This window comes from Equus asinus, chromosome 2 (genome assembly GCF_041296235.1).
Source record: "Equus asinus isolate D_3611 breed Donkey chromosome 2, EquAss-T2T_v2, whole genome shotgun sequence".
In the NCBI taxonomy this organism is placed as follows: Eukaryota; Metazoa; Chordata; class Mammalia; order Perissodactyla; family Equidae; genus Equus; species Equus asinus.
The window spans coordinates 189,782,405-189,798,669 of record NC_091791.1 but is presented as its reverse complement, the minus strand read 5'-3'; the positions used below and the strand labels follow the sequence as shown (position 1 = coordinate 189,798,669).

The 16,265-nt window shown below is 37.4% G+C and overlaps 1 protein-coding gene across 1 annotated transcript in view; it reads left to right on the top strand.

The window, feature by feature from the left end:
* MDGA2 (MAM domain containing glycosylphosphatidylinositol anchor 2) overlaps positions 1-16,265 on the top strand; it is a 780,771-nt gene that overhangs the window by 316,185 nt on the left and 448,321 nt on the right. The window contains 1 exon segment of the mRNA XM_044765576.2: positions 15,793-15,932. Within this exon segment, the coding sequence (XP_044621511.1) occupies positions 15,793-15,932 (140 nt within the window).

Genomic DNA, 16,265 nt, shown 5'->3' with positions numbered 1-16,265 from the left:
TTTAGATTTTATAACCATCTCTCCTTTTCTCTCACTGTATTTAAGTACAAAATAATGGACTTATTTGCTCAGAAAACTCATTTCTTTTTGATAGTGTTCTTGGAGGTTGGGACCATGACTTAGTCCTCATGCTATCCAAAGGAAGAGGGGAAAGGAGAGAGGAAGGAGAAAAAAATAACAGGAAGAGAGAACAGGAGAGAGAGAGGAAAATAGAAGGGGGCAGGAAGGAAAGATAGGCAGATATGTGACTCCCATTCCTACTCCCATATCAGTTTGGTGACTATATCATCATATCATCAAGAGGAAATGCCACTCTAAACATCCCATCATTTTTACTCATTGTTCAATAGTTTCCTGGGGCTGCTGTAACAAAGTGCCACAGACTGGGGGACTTAAACAACGGACATTTATTGTCTCACAGTTCTGAAGGCTAGAAGTTTGAGATCAAGGTGTTGGCAGGATTGGTTCCATCTAAGGGCCATGAGGGAGATTCTGTTCCATGTTTCTTCCCTGGCTTCTGGTAGTTTGGTGGCCATACTTGGTGTTTCTCGGCTTGACTGGATGCTTCACCCCAATCTCTGCCTGCATGTTCACATGGTGTTCTCCTCCTGTTCATGTCTGTGTCCGAATTCCCCCTTCTTCACAAGGACATCAGTCATATGAATTAGAGTCCACTCTAATGACATCATGTCAGCTTGACTACCTCTGTAAACACCCACTCTCTAAATAAGGTCCCATTCTGAGGTATTGAGAGTTAGGAATCCAACATCTGATTTCTTGAGATGCACGTTTAACCTGTAGCGAATAGTAGGTCCTTTTTTGTTATAATACAAAAATGTTCAAGCATTTGAAGTATGCTTCTCTTACTGCTGTCATAAACCAAAGTAATTCAAGGTGTCAGAGTATGATGTTGCCCTTTTTTTCCCAGAAAAATTAGTAGGTAAGACATCTTTCTATCAGTGGGTGTCTCTATCATTGAAAATAAACCTGTGCTAATCTTTAGCAAATCTATAGAAAATGTGGAGATGAGCCTGAAGAGATGAAAATCCTTGACACCTTCTTTCTGGAGGCTGGAGTTTAGCAGCACATATTTGCTGAAAATGGACGGTCCTTTTAATCTTGTAGTTTGTAAGCTATCGGTGTAGTAGGAGGAGGAAAATGAGTTCAATGGACCAAGGTGAATAAAGGTCTAAACATGGGTAGAAACAATTTTGTTATTTGAAAGACAAGCAGAATTTTGCAGATTATAATAGATGTTTTGAAGTTTGTCTGCAAGTCAGAAACTGCAATTAGAAAAACTGGTTGCAAAGAGATGGTTTGTTTGAATTTTGTTGGATCAATGGATATAATTTACAAGTGTCAGTATCTGTGATTTGCCTACATAAAGCAGATAGTCTGTTATTCCAGTACTGAATAACAGGAGGTGACTGAAGATCCGCCAACTAGTAAGAGAAGTATTGTAATATAACTCTTAGGGAAAATATTGTAACATAAATCACAATATGCATCATAAGCAGCACTTTCTCAGACATTTTATATGTAGAAATTGCCACATAATAAACAGACTCTGAGAAAGACCAGCTGAAGGCTGCCTCCTCAGGCTAAAGAAAATTGTGATGTAAATTATCTTACCATGAGAGATATGGAACTGGATTAGTCCCATTTGATGGAATGACAATCAATTAGGAAAAGTAGAACTTTTGGAAATAGACAAGAATAATTTGTAGAGTTATAATTCTATCATATGTACAGAGTCAAAATTATGTTTAGCCTCTTTTTTCTATGTCCTTTCCCCTTCCCTCCCTCCCTTCCTTCTTTCCTTCCTTCATCAGTCCCTCTCTCCCTCTTTTCCTTCCTTCATTCATTCCTTTCTTCTCTCCTTCCTTGCTTTCTGCTATATATCTACATAGGCCATTGTTTTCTACTGCGTTCATGAACTCATTCACTAAACATATTATGAAAAACATAATGTACTGATGCTGTGCTGGGTGCTTGGGTTATCATGCTGAATGAAGTCAGGCACAGTTCCTGCCCTTATGAAGTTTACTTCTAATCACAGAAGTGCGTGTAAAATGGTATCTGTGGTAAGTGGTATGAAGAAGAGGCCCATGGTGCTCTAAGCATCCGTAAATGACTTGATTTATTTAGGAGGGCCAGGGAATGTGTCCCTACCAGGGAGATATTGGACTTGAATTTTGAGTAAGTAACAACTAGGCTAAGAGGAGAGGAAAGAACTTTGGAACCAGAGAGAACAACATGTGCAAAGGCCTTGGGCCAGGATGGAACCCAGAAAGTTAGAGGGGCAGGAAGAGAAAATGATGGAAGTTTGAATGACATGTGGAAGCAGGGGAAGAACTTTCAGGGGTTTCAAAATCCTGATAATGGCAATTTTATTTTAAAAGCATTAGGGAGCCTCTGAAAGTTCTTAAGTGAAGAGTTTATATGGTCATTTCAAAATCTCACTAGTGTGCTGTCTGGAGACGCAATTGGAGAGGCATCCTCAGGTAGGATGGTTTTGTGGTAGTTTGAGTGAGAGATGATAGTGACTTAGGAGGGAATGATTGTGGTGAAAAGATGGAGGGAATGGACCAATTAACAGGGTAATATTAACAACCCTTGTTAATGACGTCAAGGATGAGATCTAAGTGTCTGGTATAGGCAGCTTTTCTAATGGTATTGCCATTTGATGCCATAGAAAAGGCTGAAAAAATGCATCTTTTGTGGGGAGAGAGAGGTATTGAGTCCTGAATTCAACTTTGGATAGATTGGGATATAGTCAGACATTCAAGAGAGACTGTCATATAGACAGATGAATATAGGGGCCTGGAGGGCAGGGCCAAGGTCTGTGTTGGCAATCTGAATTTGTGAGTCATCATGGAGATGGCACCTGGGCCATTCTCCACCTTGATGGATGCGTCCTCGAGAAGGAGAATGGATGAGAAGAGTCTGGAGTGGCACAGGGACAGCCTTGCAGTGTTTGACTCGTTTTCCTAGATAACCAAACTGGGATGAGCCAGAGCCACTCCTCATTTACATGACCTACGGGAAAATGCAGTCCTTCTGGGGGAGGACCTCTTCAGGGTTTATGGGCACTACAGGATGCTGCCCTTGAAGAAATACAATTGGGAGCTTCAGGCAAACTCTTCCAAAAAGTATAAAAGCCCCCAGTGCACAGCACACTGTTAGCAGGCTCCACCGTGACAGCGATAGAAAATCACATATTTTAACCTGTTGCCTTATATGAAGAAAAAGTTAGGGACAAATATCATGTCAACATGAGTTAAATGTTTTTGATTTGAAGTTTTCATTAACATGTGTGTACATATACCATGTTAAAGACTTTGTCCTTAGGTTTCTCAAAATTAGTTATTTCTTGCCCTACTTATTTAAACAGAAAGTGTACTTCCACAATTGAATTATGTAACTTCTGTATTAAATCCTAGGTCAAAAAGATTTTGAGAACCTGTAAAGCTGTTTATCATTGTGTTCAGTTTTTGCTTAGTGCCTTTTATCAAATAAATAAACTAGAAACACAGATATTCATGTTTCATTGCTATTGAGGTCTCATAAATATTTGGCTGGAGACAGTAATCTGAATTATTGTGTGCAGCCATTCATTTGCTGTCATAATTTGATACACTAATGTAATGTAATGTCCACCACTTGAAGGCACTGGTAGCTAATAGGAACATATCAACATGAGAACTGGTCAAAAAGGCCTTTCATTGGAAATAAGGAACATTTGATATGTGTCAAAATGTCTCCGGAATCAGACCCTCAGGTCTTTCCTTCTCAGCCCTTAGTTAAAATGGAAGCTTTGTGTGCATAGTAACATTTTTGGCATATGTCATTCCTTGAGTATTCATTTTGAGTATTGAAACTTCAGGATTGAAAACATCATTTTATAATTGTTTCGCTACATCTTTGAAATTTCTACTAACGTTTGGCTCTTTTGAGATTATACATGCAAATACTTGCTTTGCAGTCTGGGTATTACAGTGCTTTTTCTAAGAACGCTGAGTGTACTGATCAATTAGGCAGAAGCCTATCTGAATTGCTTCTCTATTGATAAACCTATTTGTTATTCATTAGGTGTTTCCTTATTTTTATTTATTTAAAAATGGTTTGTGACATTATTTAAGTAAATGAAATAGTATGTATCTTGTTAAAAAGTTTTTATTTTCCATGTAAGTTTTGAAAAGCATCATTTTCAGTTGAAATTTTCAGCAATAAGTTTTATTCATTTACTTGATCAACTGGTTTCAAAGAGAGAAATTGAGATTTGTTGACAAATTTGATCATTTCATTAGGTGGACAATTTACATAAAGGTAGCGTCATTTTTACAATTGTCCTTCATTTCTAGTTTTTTTGTTTCATGTAAATTATTGGGAAGAGAATGTAATGATGTTATTAATCAACAATAATATTATTCCTCCAATGTTTGTTTGCTCCATTCATGGGGATTTCAGATGGCCAACCAAAAGTAGAATCTTGAATGCTTAGCTCTAGAGCCAGGCACTGTGGTAAACCCTGAGTATGCATGATCCCATATGATTGCCTCAACAGTAGGAAGTAGAAAGTCGGATCATCCCCATTTTATACATGAGAAAAGTGAGATTAGCCCAGATTATATTGCAGTATTTCCAACCCAGGAAATCTAACTTCAAACCCAATACTTAAAATTAGAAACTTTAGAAATATTCACCTTTTTATCATTAGACACTTTTTAATTAAGGAAGATATATATATATAGTTATTGTTGTTCATTATTTACTTTATAACATTAAGCAGGCATGGGAGAAAATTGCTTGTGGCAGAAAATTACTGTTGGAAGAATAAATTCCGTTTTTCTTTGCTTGAAATTTTGACTGTTATTGCTTTAATTTTGTTGATAGTCTAAAATTGTAATGTTGGCATTTGTGAGATAGATCCCTGGGAGAGCGGGCCAGTAAAAGTGGGGGTGGGTTAGATGATCCAGGAGTGATGGATGATTCATTGCAGGGGGCCTGGGAGAGTGGACAGAGCCGGTGACCTGAATCGTTATGAGCTGGTCATTCATTGCATTTTTATGAGTTGTCTTATTTGCTATCCAAATGAGTTCAAAAAAAGTTAAAATGAAGTTGGGAGAATGCAAGGAGCTATTGAGTTTCATTAAGGAACTTGGCAGCAGGAAGAGAAGAAATCTGCATTAGCATCTTGGAAGATGAAAAGAAGTACTTATTAAGCTCCACTTATGATACTTGATTTCAATACTACGTGATGCTTTCTGAGACTTTGCTAAAATAGTCAGAGTCACACAGTTAGTGGAAAAGTCAAGCTTCTTCAAAGTTACAAACAGAGGTGGTGGTTATGCTCCAGACAAATTTGGTAGGGTAAAGTAATTTAAGTAATTTAATAAAAGTATTTTTTGCATATTAGAACATAAATGATTGGTAATTCTCTTTCTGTATTCTGTTCTGTCCCCCTAAATTCTAAATTCCAAAGATATAAAGGAATGTCTGGCCTTTGAAAGATGAAGATGCAACATAGCAAGGGGAAAAGAAAAATATATATATATATATATATATTTATATATACAACAAAATTTGTTTCTAGTATAAGGCAGAACTGCAGTTAAAACTAAACTTTGAAAATTCACTAACCTTCACTGGGGGTGTCTTGTTTTTTTCAAATGAAAATTCAAAATATTCTTTTTAGGGTTTTATAGAAAACTAGAGATTGTCAAAATAACGTGCATTGCACAAGTGCCTGGCATTTGTTAACTTCTCAGTCCGTGAAAGTATTGCCCTGGTGGACTCTGAATCATCCTTGGTTTGTGATACTAGCTCTTCTGCCTGCTTCAGATGGGGGCTTAGGGTTTGTGTCTGATTCCTCTATGCTGGGGTCCGACAGGCATTTTTGTGACATGCTAAGAAGCTTATCTTTCTTGGTACTCTTCCCAGGCAGTGGCCATGATTTCTCAATGGAGAGAAACAAGGGGGCGATGGGGAGGCCAGATCCTCAAAATTCTCCGCCTGCCAGTGCTAATCTTGGAGAAGCAAATTGAAGTCTTCATTTTTGGCATATTTTGTAGTAAATCTCATTTGTTTTCTGATGAGCTAGACTGGAAGAAATAATAGCTCTCTCTAAATACTCAATCTGTGATTAAGGTTAGAGCACAATGATGAGACTAATTTTATTTTAGTTAGTATTTGCTGGGCTTTGTAGCTCTTTCCAGAAACCTGAAAAGCTCTAAATTTTTGAGAAAGATGAGTATCTTTAGGTATACATTTGAGGGGTGAAAAAAAATGATGTAATTAGCACCTATGGCTTCATGAGTCCTGATCTCCCAAGATGCTGTCATAATTCATAAGATACAAGGAAGATTTGGTTCAAAGAACCCCATAAGGTTCATGACAACCTGATGTATGGCTTCTGACATTGTTAAGAGGAAGTCATGTCACAAGTTTGATTTTAGATGGAGAAGGCTAATCAAAGGTTTTAAGGATTCCATGGTGCTCCCTCTTGGCAGTGTTCTAATAGTTTCCCCGTCTCCTTAACTCTGCCCCCAGGCTGACTCAAAGCCCATAAAGAATGGTACCACAGAAGCAAGAGTGTGTCAACCTCAGCTTTTTGTTGTTGTTGTTTATAGTCTATGGCCTAGCCTTCAAAATTTCTGGAGTAGTTTTTTTGTTTTTCTCTAAAATTTATTGATTGAGTAGAAACATGGTTCAACTTTTAATTGGAGACAATTCTGAATGTGACATAGGATCCAATAGACAACCAGGAACTTGAGCGTAGAATGTCACATTCCTACCCCAGAAGGGCAAAGCGCTGTTCCCCACAATATTCACCTTCAAATTGGGGTACCCAGATTAGTTCGTGTAAGTCCTATGTGAGCAAGATATGAGATTAGTGAAATATTTGATGGGCTTTCAAAGATTCCCCAGGTGTGGTTCAAATATTTCTTCTGGAAAATACTGGGAAGGACATAATGAAGGGCTTGGGATGGGAACATCCATGTAGAGACAGAGGGACAGAGATGACTAGTGGCCATGGAAGACTATGTCAGACTTGGTGGCCCAGGGGTCCTGTCTGGCACACCTGTCAGAGGTTGTCAATTGCTGTATTTGTAAAGAATGTTAAGAACTTCAGATCCAGTGAAACTTGCATTTTTTTCATCTATAAAACATACAAGAGTCTTTGAAGTTTTAGCTCTCTATATTAATAGGTTACACTTCTAGATGAAAACAGAGAAAGGTATTCTGATGAAATCTGAAGTTGCAAATCTGAAAACCTTTATGTAATAGAATTTTTAAATTGTTTAGTGTTTCTCTTCAGAAAAATAGGACACGTATATGTCATTTTGTGGGAGAAAATTCAGATTAATATTTTGCAATTATGTATTCAATTTTCTGTGCGGTTGGTACCTTGATTTGAGAATGTTCAAAGATGACATTAAAAGGTAGCTCTTTTACAAAAAAAAATATTGCTTTTATCATTGTTTTAACAGAATTTAAATTGCATTGTTGCTTTTTTTGCTTAACTTTAAAATTTCATGTACATAATTACATTGTTAGCGAATGTCATTTTCTTTTGATGACAAACTTTCTTCCATCTTCTTAAATAGTATCTATTGCATATAAACGGATAACTTTAATTTAAACTCTTTGCCTTACATTCTTGGTTAACACTAACCTAAAAAATCATGCCAACCTCTGTTATTTAGGAAACATCAACAGCTGCTTTCTAAACCAGAGGCTTCAGGGTGAAATTTTCTTCCCTTACTTGGGGCCTTGGCGAGCGTCTCAGGGTGGCTCGTTCACTCATATCACTGTTGCTCAATGTGTGCGGAGGAAGTAATACAAAATATTCACAACCTTTCATGTTCACCAATGTCATAGGAGGCATATATCATCTTCTTTTGATTAAATCCACAATAATCAATAGGATCTTAGAACTTTCATTGTACAGCTCATCAAATTAAATATTAAAAAGTTTTTCCCTTCAGTGAACAGGAGTGCAGTGTTAACCAAATATGGGGACTGGAGGGAGAAAGGGTGCAGAAATAAGTTTACCCTGATACTCAAATAGTAGTTAATTCAAAATAACTAATGGAAGCAAACAACACAAATGAGCTAAAAGCTGATGTAAAATAATCTGTATGTTTTGTGTGTATCAGGATATTGTCCTATTTTGGATTACTTAAAATGACAAAGACGGAAGGATTTTAACTATTTTTTTGAAGAAATTATTGGAATAGACGTACAAACTGAATACATTCGTCCCTTGATAAATGGGAGATTGGTTCCAGGACACCTGCGACACCTGCACCTACAGATATACATATTCAGTACAGATGGAACTATCGTAGGCCTTTCCATCGTGGTTGGTTGAATCCACAGATGGGAGCCTGCAGATATGGAGGGCAGGCTGTATTTTGCTTACGTGTGTGTTTGGGTATGTGTTTATATTCATGTAGAATTGTAGAATCATAGTATCATAGTGGAAGGTAGTAAGACTCTATATTATTTTGAATTATAGAGCAAGTGTGTAGTTTCAAAACATCCTTGTAGTTGCATGGAAGTGAAGGCAGATATACTAAGACTCAAGGAGAAGTAAGAGATCAAAATAATGTCAAAAAAATTAGCAGCTTACCGAAATGCTCTTCTATTTTCCTGCCTTATTCTTTTATGAGTACAAATGATTGAGCAGAAGCCAGCTGCGGTGGACTGAGGGCTACAAAGCGGGTGTGGAAGTGTGGATTGGAGGGTGTGTGTTAGTTCCAATAGCTGGACCATGCAGGAGAGACAAGGGGAGGCCTGTTGACGGGGGATGATTGTGGTTATTTTGTCTCCATTTTTTATCACGGGAGAGATTAAGCATATTTATATGCTGTGGGGATTAACCTTGATTGATTTTTGTTTACAGAAGAGATTAGATGGTTTAGAGAGATTTTTGTATATGTGGTACAGAAGTTGGCAAAGTTAAACTTGTAAAAGAGTAAACTAACAGAAAGAACAGGAAAGAGAAGAAAGAAAGTGAGATTTTAGGGAAGTTCATTTTAAAAGAATGATGAAGGATACTATAAAAATAGAACAGTATTGGCAAAAAAATACAGTTAGGTTGAAAATAGAAACATTATGGTTTGTCTTTTGTAATGTAAATAATTATTCTTTATCCGGTTTTATCCATAGCATTCCTCTTTACATTCCTCAGTGGCAGTTTTACTGTTTGTCCTAATCTCAGTTTGAGCTGCTGAGTTTTCTCCCTTTCCGTCAAACCTCACATCATTTATCTTTTGACCCGACTGCTCTACAGCCGCATCTCACTCCAGATTCACCAATGCCATCCTGACTGTTAAAGGCAGAGACCTTTTGCCTGTGCCTCTCCTAATTGACAACTCTGTTGTGAGTGATGTTTTGGGGCAGGTCACCATGCTTGAGCATCTCTTTATGCACCTCTTCAAGTACCACATTTTCATGGGTTCCTTCTGTCTCTCTGATGTTATGATCCTGCTAAGTATCTTTCCTTGGTTCTCTATATTAAGAATTCATATTCCTCTAGATTCTATCTTTTTCTTCTTAGTTTCTCACTCTGTGCTCTAAATGCCCTTTTTTAAAGATTTCATCTGTTCTATTGCTGTCAACCGTCAACCACCATTTAAATGCTCTAAATCTTTACGTCCAGGAATAATTTGCCAGTTGTTGATCAGCCCAATATCAGCATCTAAAACTGACTTCTTCACCTTCTCTCTCAAATCTCCATATTCTCCTCTTTCCTCTCCGAGTTTGTGATATTAGAATATGGAAGATAATGAGCCTAAGGAGAAAGATATTAGGCAAAAGAGTTGTCAATGACAAGAGGAATAATTATGGACTAGGTCTTTAGACACAATACTTGATTTAAAAGTCAGACTGGGAGATTACTGTGAAAAAAGGAGGGAGGAGGAGACTCACATAGTATCTTAAAATAGTAACAGGTAGGAAAGAGAGAAAGTAAGAAGAATGGAAGGCACCATCTTTTAGAACTACTATACACATGTGCTGTCTTGGGAATTGTGAAATAAGCAGAAGAGACCAATTGGCAATGCCCATTAGCTAAATGTAAGATATTGTGGAAAACTGAGAGGTATTTATGAGAGCATATAATGACTTAAATCAATAGAAAAATGGGAGGACATTTGATTATTGTTATGTTTGCCTTACAAGCCAAACTGCATGACTGCTAAGTCAATGGTGTAAGTAACAGTGCCAAGTCTACTATCTCTGTCTGACCGTGGGAGAGCAGTAAGGAGTGAGATGCTCTCTCTCCATCTCTGTGTCTCTGTCTCTGTCTCTTTCTCCACAGAATCTAGAGTGTGTGAGGGATGCCGATGCAGGCTGGTTTCCTGATCTCTTCACTGGGGCTTCTAAGAGGGGCCAGTGAGCATCCCTCTGTCCAAGGACCCATCCCAGGAGGTCTGTGACCTACACCAAGAACCTAAGTTACCTTGACCTAGTGTAGAAGAGTGGCAAGGCTTTACTGGCAACTTGAGTTGCAAGAGAATAGTTAGATCAGGGGTTTGAGGGATTTACCAAAGTACAAAACTTTTACTTGGGGTTCTTGGAGGAGAGAAAACCCCTAACACCAAACCTATTACTGGAAAATGACAGCGTGTCCTTCAGGAATAGTGCCTGTGAGTGGAAAAAGCTTCTCCTTCAAAAACATTTTGCATCTAAGTCCTCACTTTTACTAACTTACTAACAAAGCCTTCCATAATTTCGGCTCAGAGACCCTCATTTCAGACTTTCCCAGCTGTGAGTAATGTGCAGTCCATGGTGATCAAAAGAGTCCTTTCTGTTGAACAATCATCATCTTTCACCTAGTTAACCAAAGTATAAACTTCACTGTCATCTAACTCCTTCTCCTTCACCCCACATTCAGTTAATCTCCAAGTCTTGTGTAACAAGACCTCTAAAGTAGGTCTCTCCCCTCCTTTCCATTCCCAGGACTATACATACAGTGTCTGTCTATGTCTGGAAACATAATGTTGAATTGAGAGGGTGGTACCAGTGTCACAGTTTGGAGTAAATTACAAAGTACGCGGACCACATTTTAATGTAGTTACTTCCTAACCACTGCAGGTAGCCTCTTACAGACATGCCCTTGAACACACTCTTTCTTCTCTCTGGAATGTTCTTCCATTTGTTCCCACTACATGCATCATTCTAAACCTAGGTTAATTATCATTGACTTTGTGAAACCTGTTGGAATTCCCCAGGCAGGTTTAGTCATGTTCTGCTTTGTCCTCTTATAGTTTTTCCTGTTAGAGTACCTCTCGTGTTCAACTGTAATTTGTTTAGTATGTATAAATTGGACAGACTGAGTAGTTGGTAAGTGCCTAGAGGGCACAGCTCATAGCATTGATCTTCATATCCCCAGGACACAGCCTTATGCCTGATCTATAACAATTGCTCAGTAAATATATGCTTGGAAGCCTATATATGAGATGAAAGGCTGAAAATGCGCCTAGTTGTTGCCATTGGAGAATGATTTATTTGTATTCTTTCTCTAACAGAATACAGAGAGAATTTGGTTTAACTTTCCAAAGTATACTCTAACAAAATAAAAGAATGTCTTTCTTTTGCCCTTTTAGGCTGACCTCTGGAACCCAAAGCCAGTTTACTTATATTAAGGAAGTGATCTGATTAGCATTAGGAAAGATTTTATGTAATGGGATTTGGTTTACTGCACGCACATTTGGATGAATATGAGTCTCATGCAATATTTTAACATTTTAATTCATTGCTGACTCTACAGGGCAAAGGGAGATCATAACCCTTAGTCCAATTTCAAGATGATGAATTGAGGCTTTTTCTAGCAAGGCAGAGGATAAAAGATGTCTTGCTTCAGATATAGTACTTCAAATTGCATTTGTATTTGAAGTAAGTTGATTCAGTGCCGTAATAGTTGATATTTGCTAAAATAGGAGGTTGGTGGCATTATAGTGATATTTGCTAAAACAACTTATGAATTAATTGTTAAATGCCTATTCTGTGCTCTGAATTATGTTTTTTGGGACAGATGCCAAAAATGATGCTCATCCTGGCAATGAGGGACTTAATATCAAGTTAGAACGTTAAGAAAACGGAGAGGAGCCGGCCCTATGGCTGAGTGGTTAAGTTCATGCACTCCACTTCCACGGCCCAGAGTTTTGCTAGCTTGGATCCTTGGTGCAGACCTGGCACCACTCATCAATCCATGCTGAGTCGGCGTCCCACATAGCAGAGCCAGAAGGACCTACAACTAGAATATACAACTATGTACTGGGGAGCTTGGGGGAGAAGAAGAAGAAGAAAAAAAGGATTGACAACAGATGTTAGCTCAGGGCCAGTCTTTAAAAAAAAACAAATAAAATGCAATACATTTCAAAAAAATGAAAAGAAAAAAGAAGAATCACTGGGCAATACATATCTCCTGGAAAAAAAAGAGAAGAGAATCACTGCTACATAATTCAAGCAGATTTCAGGAACATTGGTCCGTATATCACCCTGGGAATTCTAGATGGGGGAACCTCAGGAGCAAAGACATTTAAAACCTCAGTGCTCTTCACCTTTCACAGATGGTGGGCAATGTCACAGAGAAGCGGGATTTTGGGTCAGATAGTCAGTATGAGGACCCTTCATAGAGCATCTAAATGCCATTTGGAGGGATCAGGACTCTGAAATGTCATGGAGAGACATTATAGATTCCAAGGCAGGAAAACGACATGATGAAAATAGAAATTTCAAAGTATTATTTTGGCAGCTGTCAGATTTCATGGATTTGGCAGGGACTGCAGTCAGAATGGTCGATGGGCACCATGTTACCTTGGTTAACTCGGGAACAGTTCTGCTAGTTATATCGTTGGTCTCGTTATGGTGCTCTAACTACTTCATGAGCAGTTTCTCAATCCTTTTTTATCCCCATAGTCTAGTCTAGGTCTAGTTTGGGAGTTATTTAGAACCCTAGTTTAACTATGTCAGACGTGGCTTTAATACCGTGAAGCAGTGAAAAGAACAAAGGACTCTGATTCTGGTCTCATTTAGGCCACAACTAGCTGCAGGCCTATGGCCAGGTCACTAGATGTCCTCAGACTTTACTTCCTTAATTTGGGCTTAAGAGCATAGTCCTGGATGAGCCCTGAGACCTTATAAGTTGAGCTTTGTGAGAAAAAACGTGAATGGAAGCTTCCGAAATGTTCACCTTGTCATTGAGCAGCTAAAGTATTGAGCATGTATTTTAATGCATACTGGGAAAATTACATCTTCAACACTTACAATTTGGTAGAATGTTCCACCCTCCTCTAAGGTAGGTGTTAGGTTCACGATGGTTACAGTATATAGCACTTACCTTTTCCAGGAATCTGTTAAAATATAGAAGAAAATAGTAGAAAATTAACCTTTGAAAATGAACACAGTGTGCTTACTGTATAGTTTAAATGTTTTAAATAAAGCTACTTATTTGCATAATGATGCTTCAGAAAGATATATCTTAAAAATAACAATACTGTTCATTGATTTGAAATTAAAACAAAAATAACAAGTGTAAATTAATTCAGAAAAGCTGTCACGTTACCATATAATTAGATGTATTAATAAACATGTAGGCTATCACTTATTAAGCTAAATTTGGCATAGAAATATATTTCAAGGTAATGAATCTGTATTTTCTATTTATATTTTGCAAGCGTTTATTGATTGTCATCAGTTTGTTAACCTCTATAATATGTATACAGTTGTATAAGACAGATGTTTAATAAATAGCTCTCTCGTATTACTTATCTAAATTGAAGTTTAAAGTTGATCACTGTAGGAAATGATATGTAGGAGACATTGTGTGAAATATATCAGAACACCCAGAGAAACACTACAGATAAGGGTTTCTAATGTCATAAAACTAAACAAATTATTACAATGTCTAGACAGAGTCCAAAGACATGGTTGAAAATTTTTGATAAAGTGGTTTTATAGACCAAACAAAAAATCTGATTTGTTTAAGCATCATTTAATTTTTCTAACCAGTGAAATGATGCATAGCATGAAGTTAACTTACTTGAAAAAAATAAAAGAAAAAGGACATTTTATCCCTGTGAGTATTTTCCTCTAGTCAACAAATATTTATAATACTCAGAAAGTTATTTCTGCTAATCTGGTCCAAGTAGTACTGCCACTGTCACGCGTGGGGGTGGGGGGGTAGTTTGGTAAAAATTCAGATTCCTAGGGTTTTCTGCACACCTCAGATTTCTACATATAGCTCTGAAATCTTATTTTTAAAAAGTTCCAGGGAAGTTTCTTGTGCATGCTGAATGTAAGAGCTACTTTTCTAAAACTACTCTTCATTCTTATCCTTCTGTTGGAAATTTTCACGTCGTTCGATGCTGGGTGTTGAGGAGTGGGATCCAGAATTTGAAAGTGGAAGAACAGGACTCTGCTTGGGTATCTAGAAAGAAACTGAGATAACCAGTTGTTTTACTATCCATAAGTAGGCTTTTCTAGCTTTCATTTTCTGTTTGAATTAAGAAGGATAATTAAATATGTCCCTCAATGATTCAATTCTTTGAGTGTTCTATACATTTGTGTCATATAAAACAAAGTATTAGACATTAGAAATTTTTCTTTTTTTTACTTTCAGAACACAGATTTTCCCAGAAGAAATTTTCCCATAAGTTGGACTTATAATCATTTTATTTCCTCCATAGAATCACCAAGTTTATCTTCAAATTCTATAGGTTTCATGATTCTTTTAATATTAAATAAAAAATTCCAAATATACCTGCATTAATTTATAAGCAACTATAGCCTCTGTTGATAATACTGCTGTTTAGGTTGAGATTGTTACCAGGAAGTTCTTGAGATGACTGTCCTTTACATGTGGATATAGGCTTTAATAAAATAGCTATTTCTTCTCCACTCCCAAATGTAATACAAACAAAAATGCAAAATTCACAAATGGGGGCCATCTCCAATTTGAAGCTAGTAACTAGCAGTAATCTCCTTGATGACAGGAAGCATATCTTATTATCCAAATAATTCTCATGACCCAAAATGGTTTTGCATGTAGTGGGCTTCCAGTGATATCTGAGTCAATGAGTGCTAGTCAAGTTTTATTGGCCCGTGTGGCACTGAAATAGGCGAAAATTATATTTAGGAATTTGGACAGCTTCATGAGAACTAAGTCTCTCTTTAGTGAGAATTTTATACTTAGGTAGCCATGATTTATTGCCTTCTTCAGTGGCTTAATTCAATGATCATCTTTTGCTCAGATCAATGCAAGAGTCTATAAATACTGTAAACTAAATTGGTCTTCAATTCCTAATAACCAAATCTTCTCATTCCTTAGCTCCTATTTGCACCACAGGGCTTATAAAATTAATAGAAAAATGCCAATGTCTTCAATTCACATTCCTTTTTCCTTTCCAATGGTCTTCTTTCTTTTGCACTACCTAGTTTTTGGACAACCTCCTTGACTGTATTAGATTTTGGATTTCAGAAAGGAATCAGATTTTATCATGTGGTCTTATAGTGATGGTGATTTCCGAATCACCAGTTTTCTCATGGCACCCTGTTCCCCTTTGCCATTTTCAAAATGTATTGGTGCCTGTGAGATGTATTTGAAGCTTTCTGTCCATCAAGCTCTTTAATCCCTTGGGGATGCTCAAAGTGTTAAGACTGATGGATCTGACTATGGTAAAGTTTAATAAGAATTGTTCTTACAACCAGGATGATTCCTGGGAAGACAGTTGACTCATCTTTTTATGTATCTTGTCTCTCTTCTTCCTGACTCAACAGCTCCCCCCACGGTTCGTATTGTGCACTCAGGCCTGGCCTGTAACATTGAGGAGGAGCGCTACTCCGAGAGGGTCTACACTATACGGGAAGGAGAAACCCTAGAACTGACCTGTCTGGTCACAGGACATCCACGTCCACAGGTGAGTCCCGAACCGTGACATTGGGGAAAACTCTCTATGACTTCTTTGGGGATTGACAAAGCATATATTGTAGAAGATTTACCTAAAAATGTGTGTGTGTGTGTGTGTGTGTGTGTGTGAAATTCAATACATGTGTGTGCAATGCAGGATAAGGGTGGTGATTGCTGAACATTCTAGCTTGAAGTATTCATATGGATAAGATGAAAAAAGAAATTTTTGTTTGGGTATTGTGAGAAATTTGGAAAACACTTCTAGGAAGCTGTTAAAAAGACAACTACAAAAATATCTCAGTAAGATAACAATTCATATGGCAATGAGTTTATTTTAGAATGT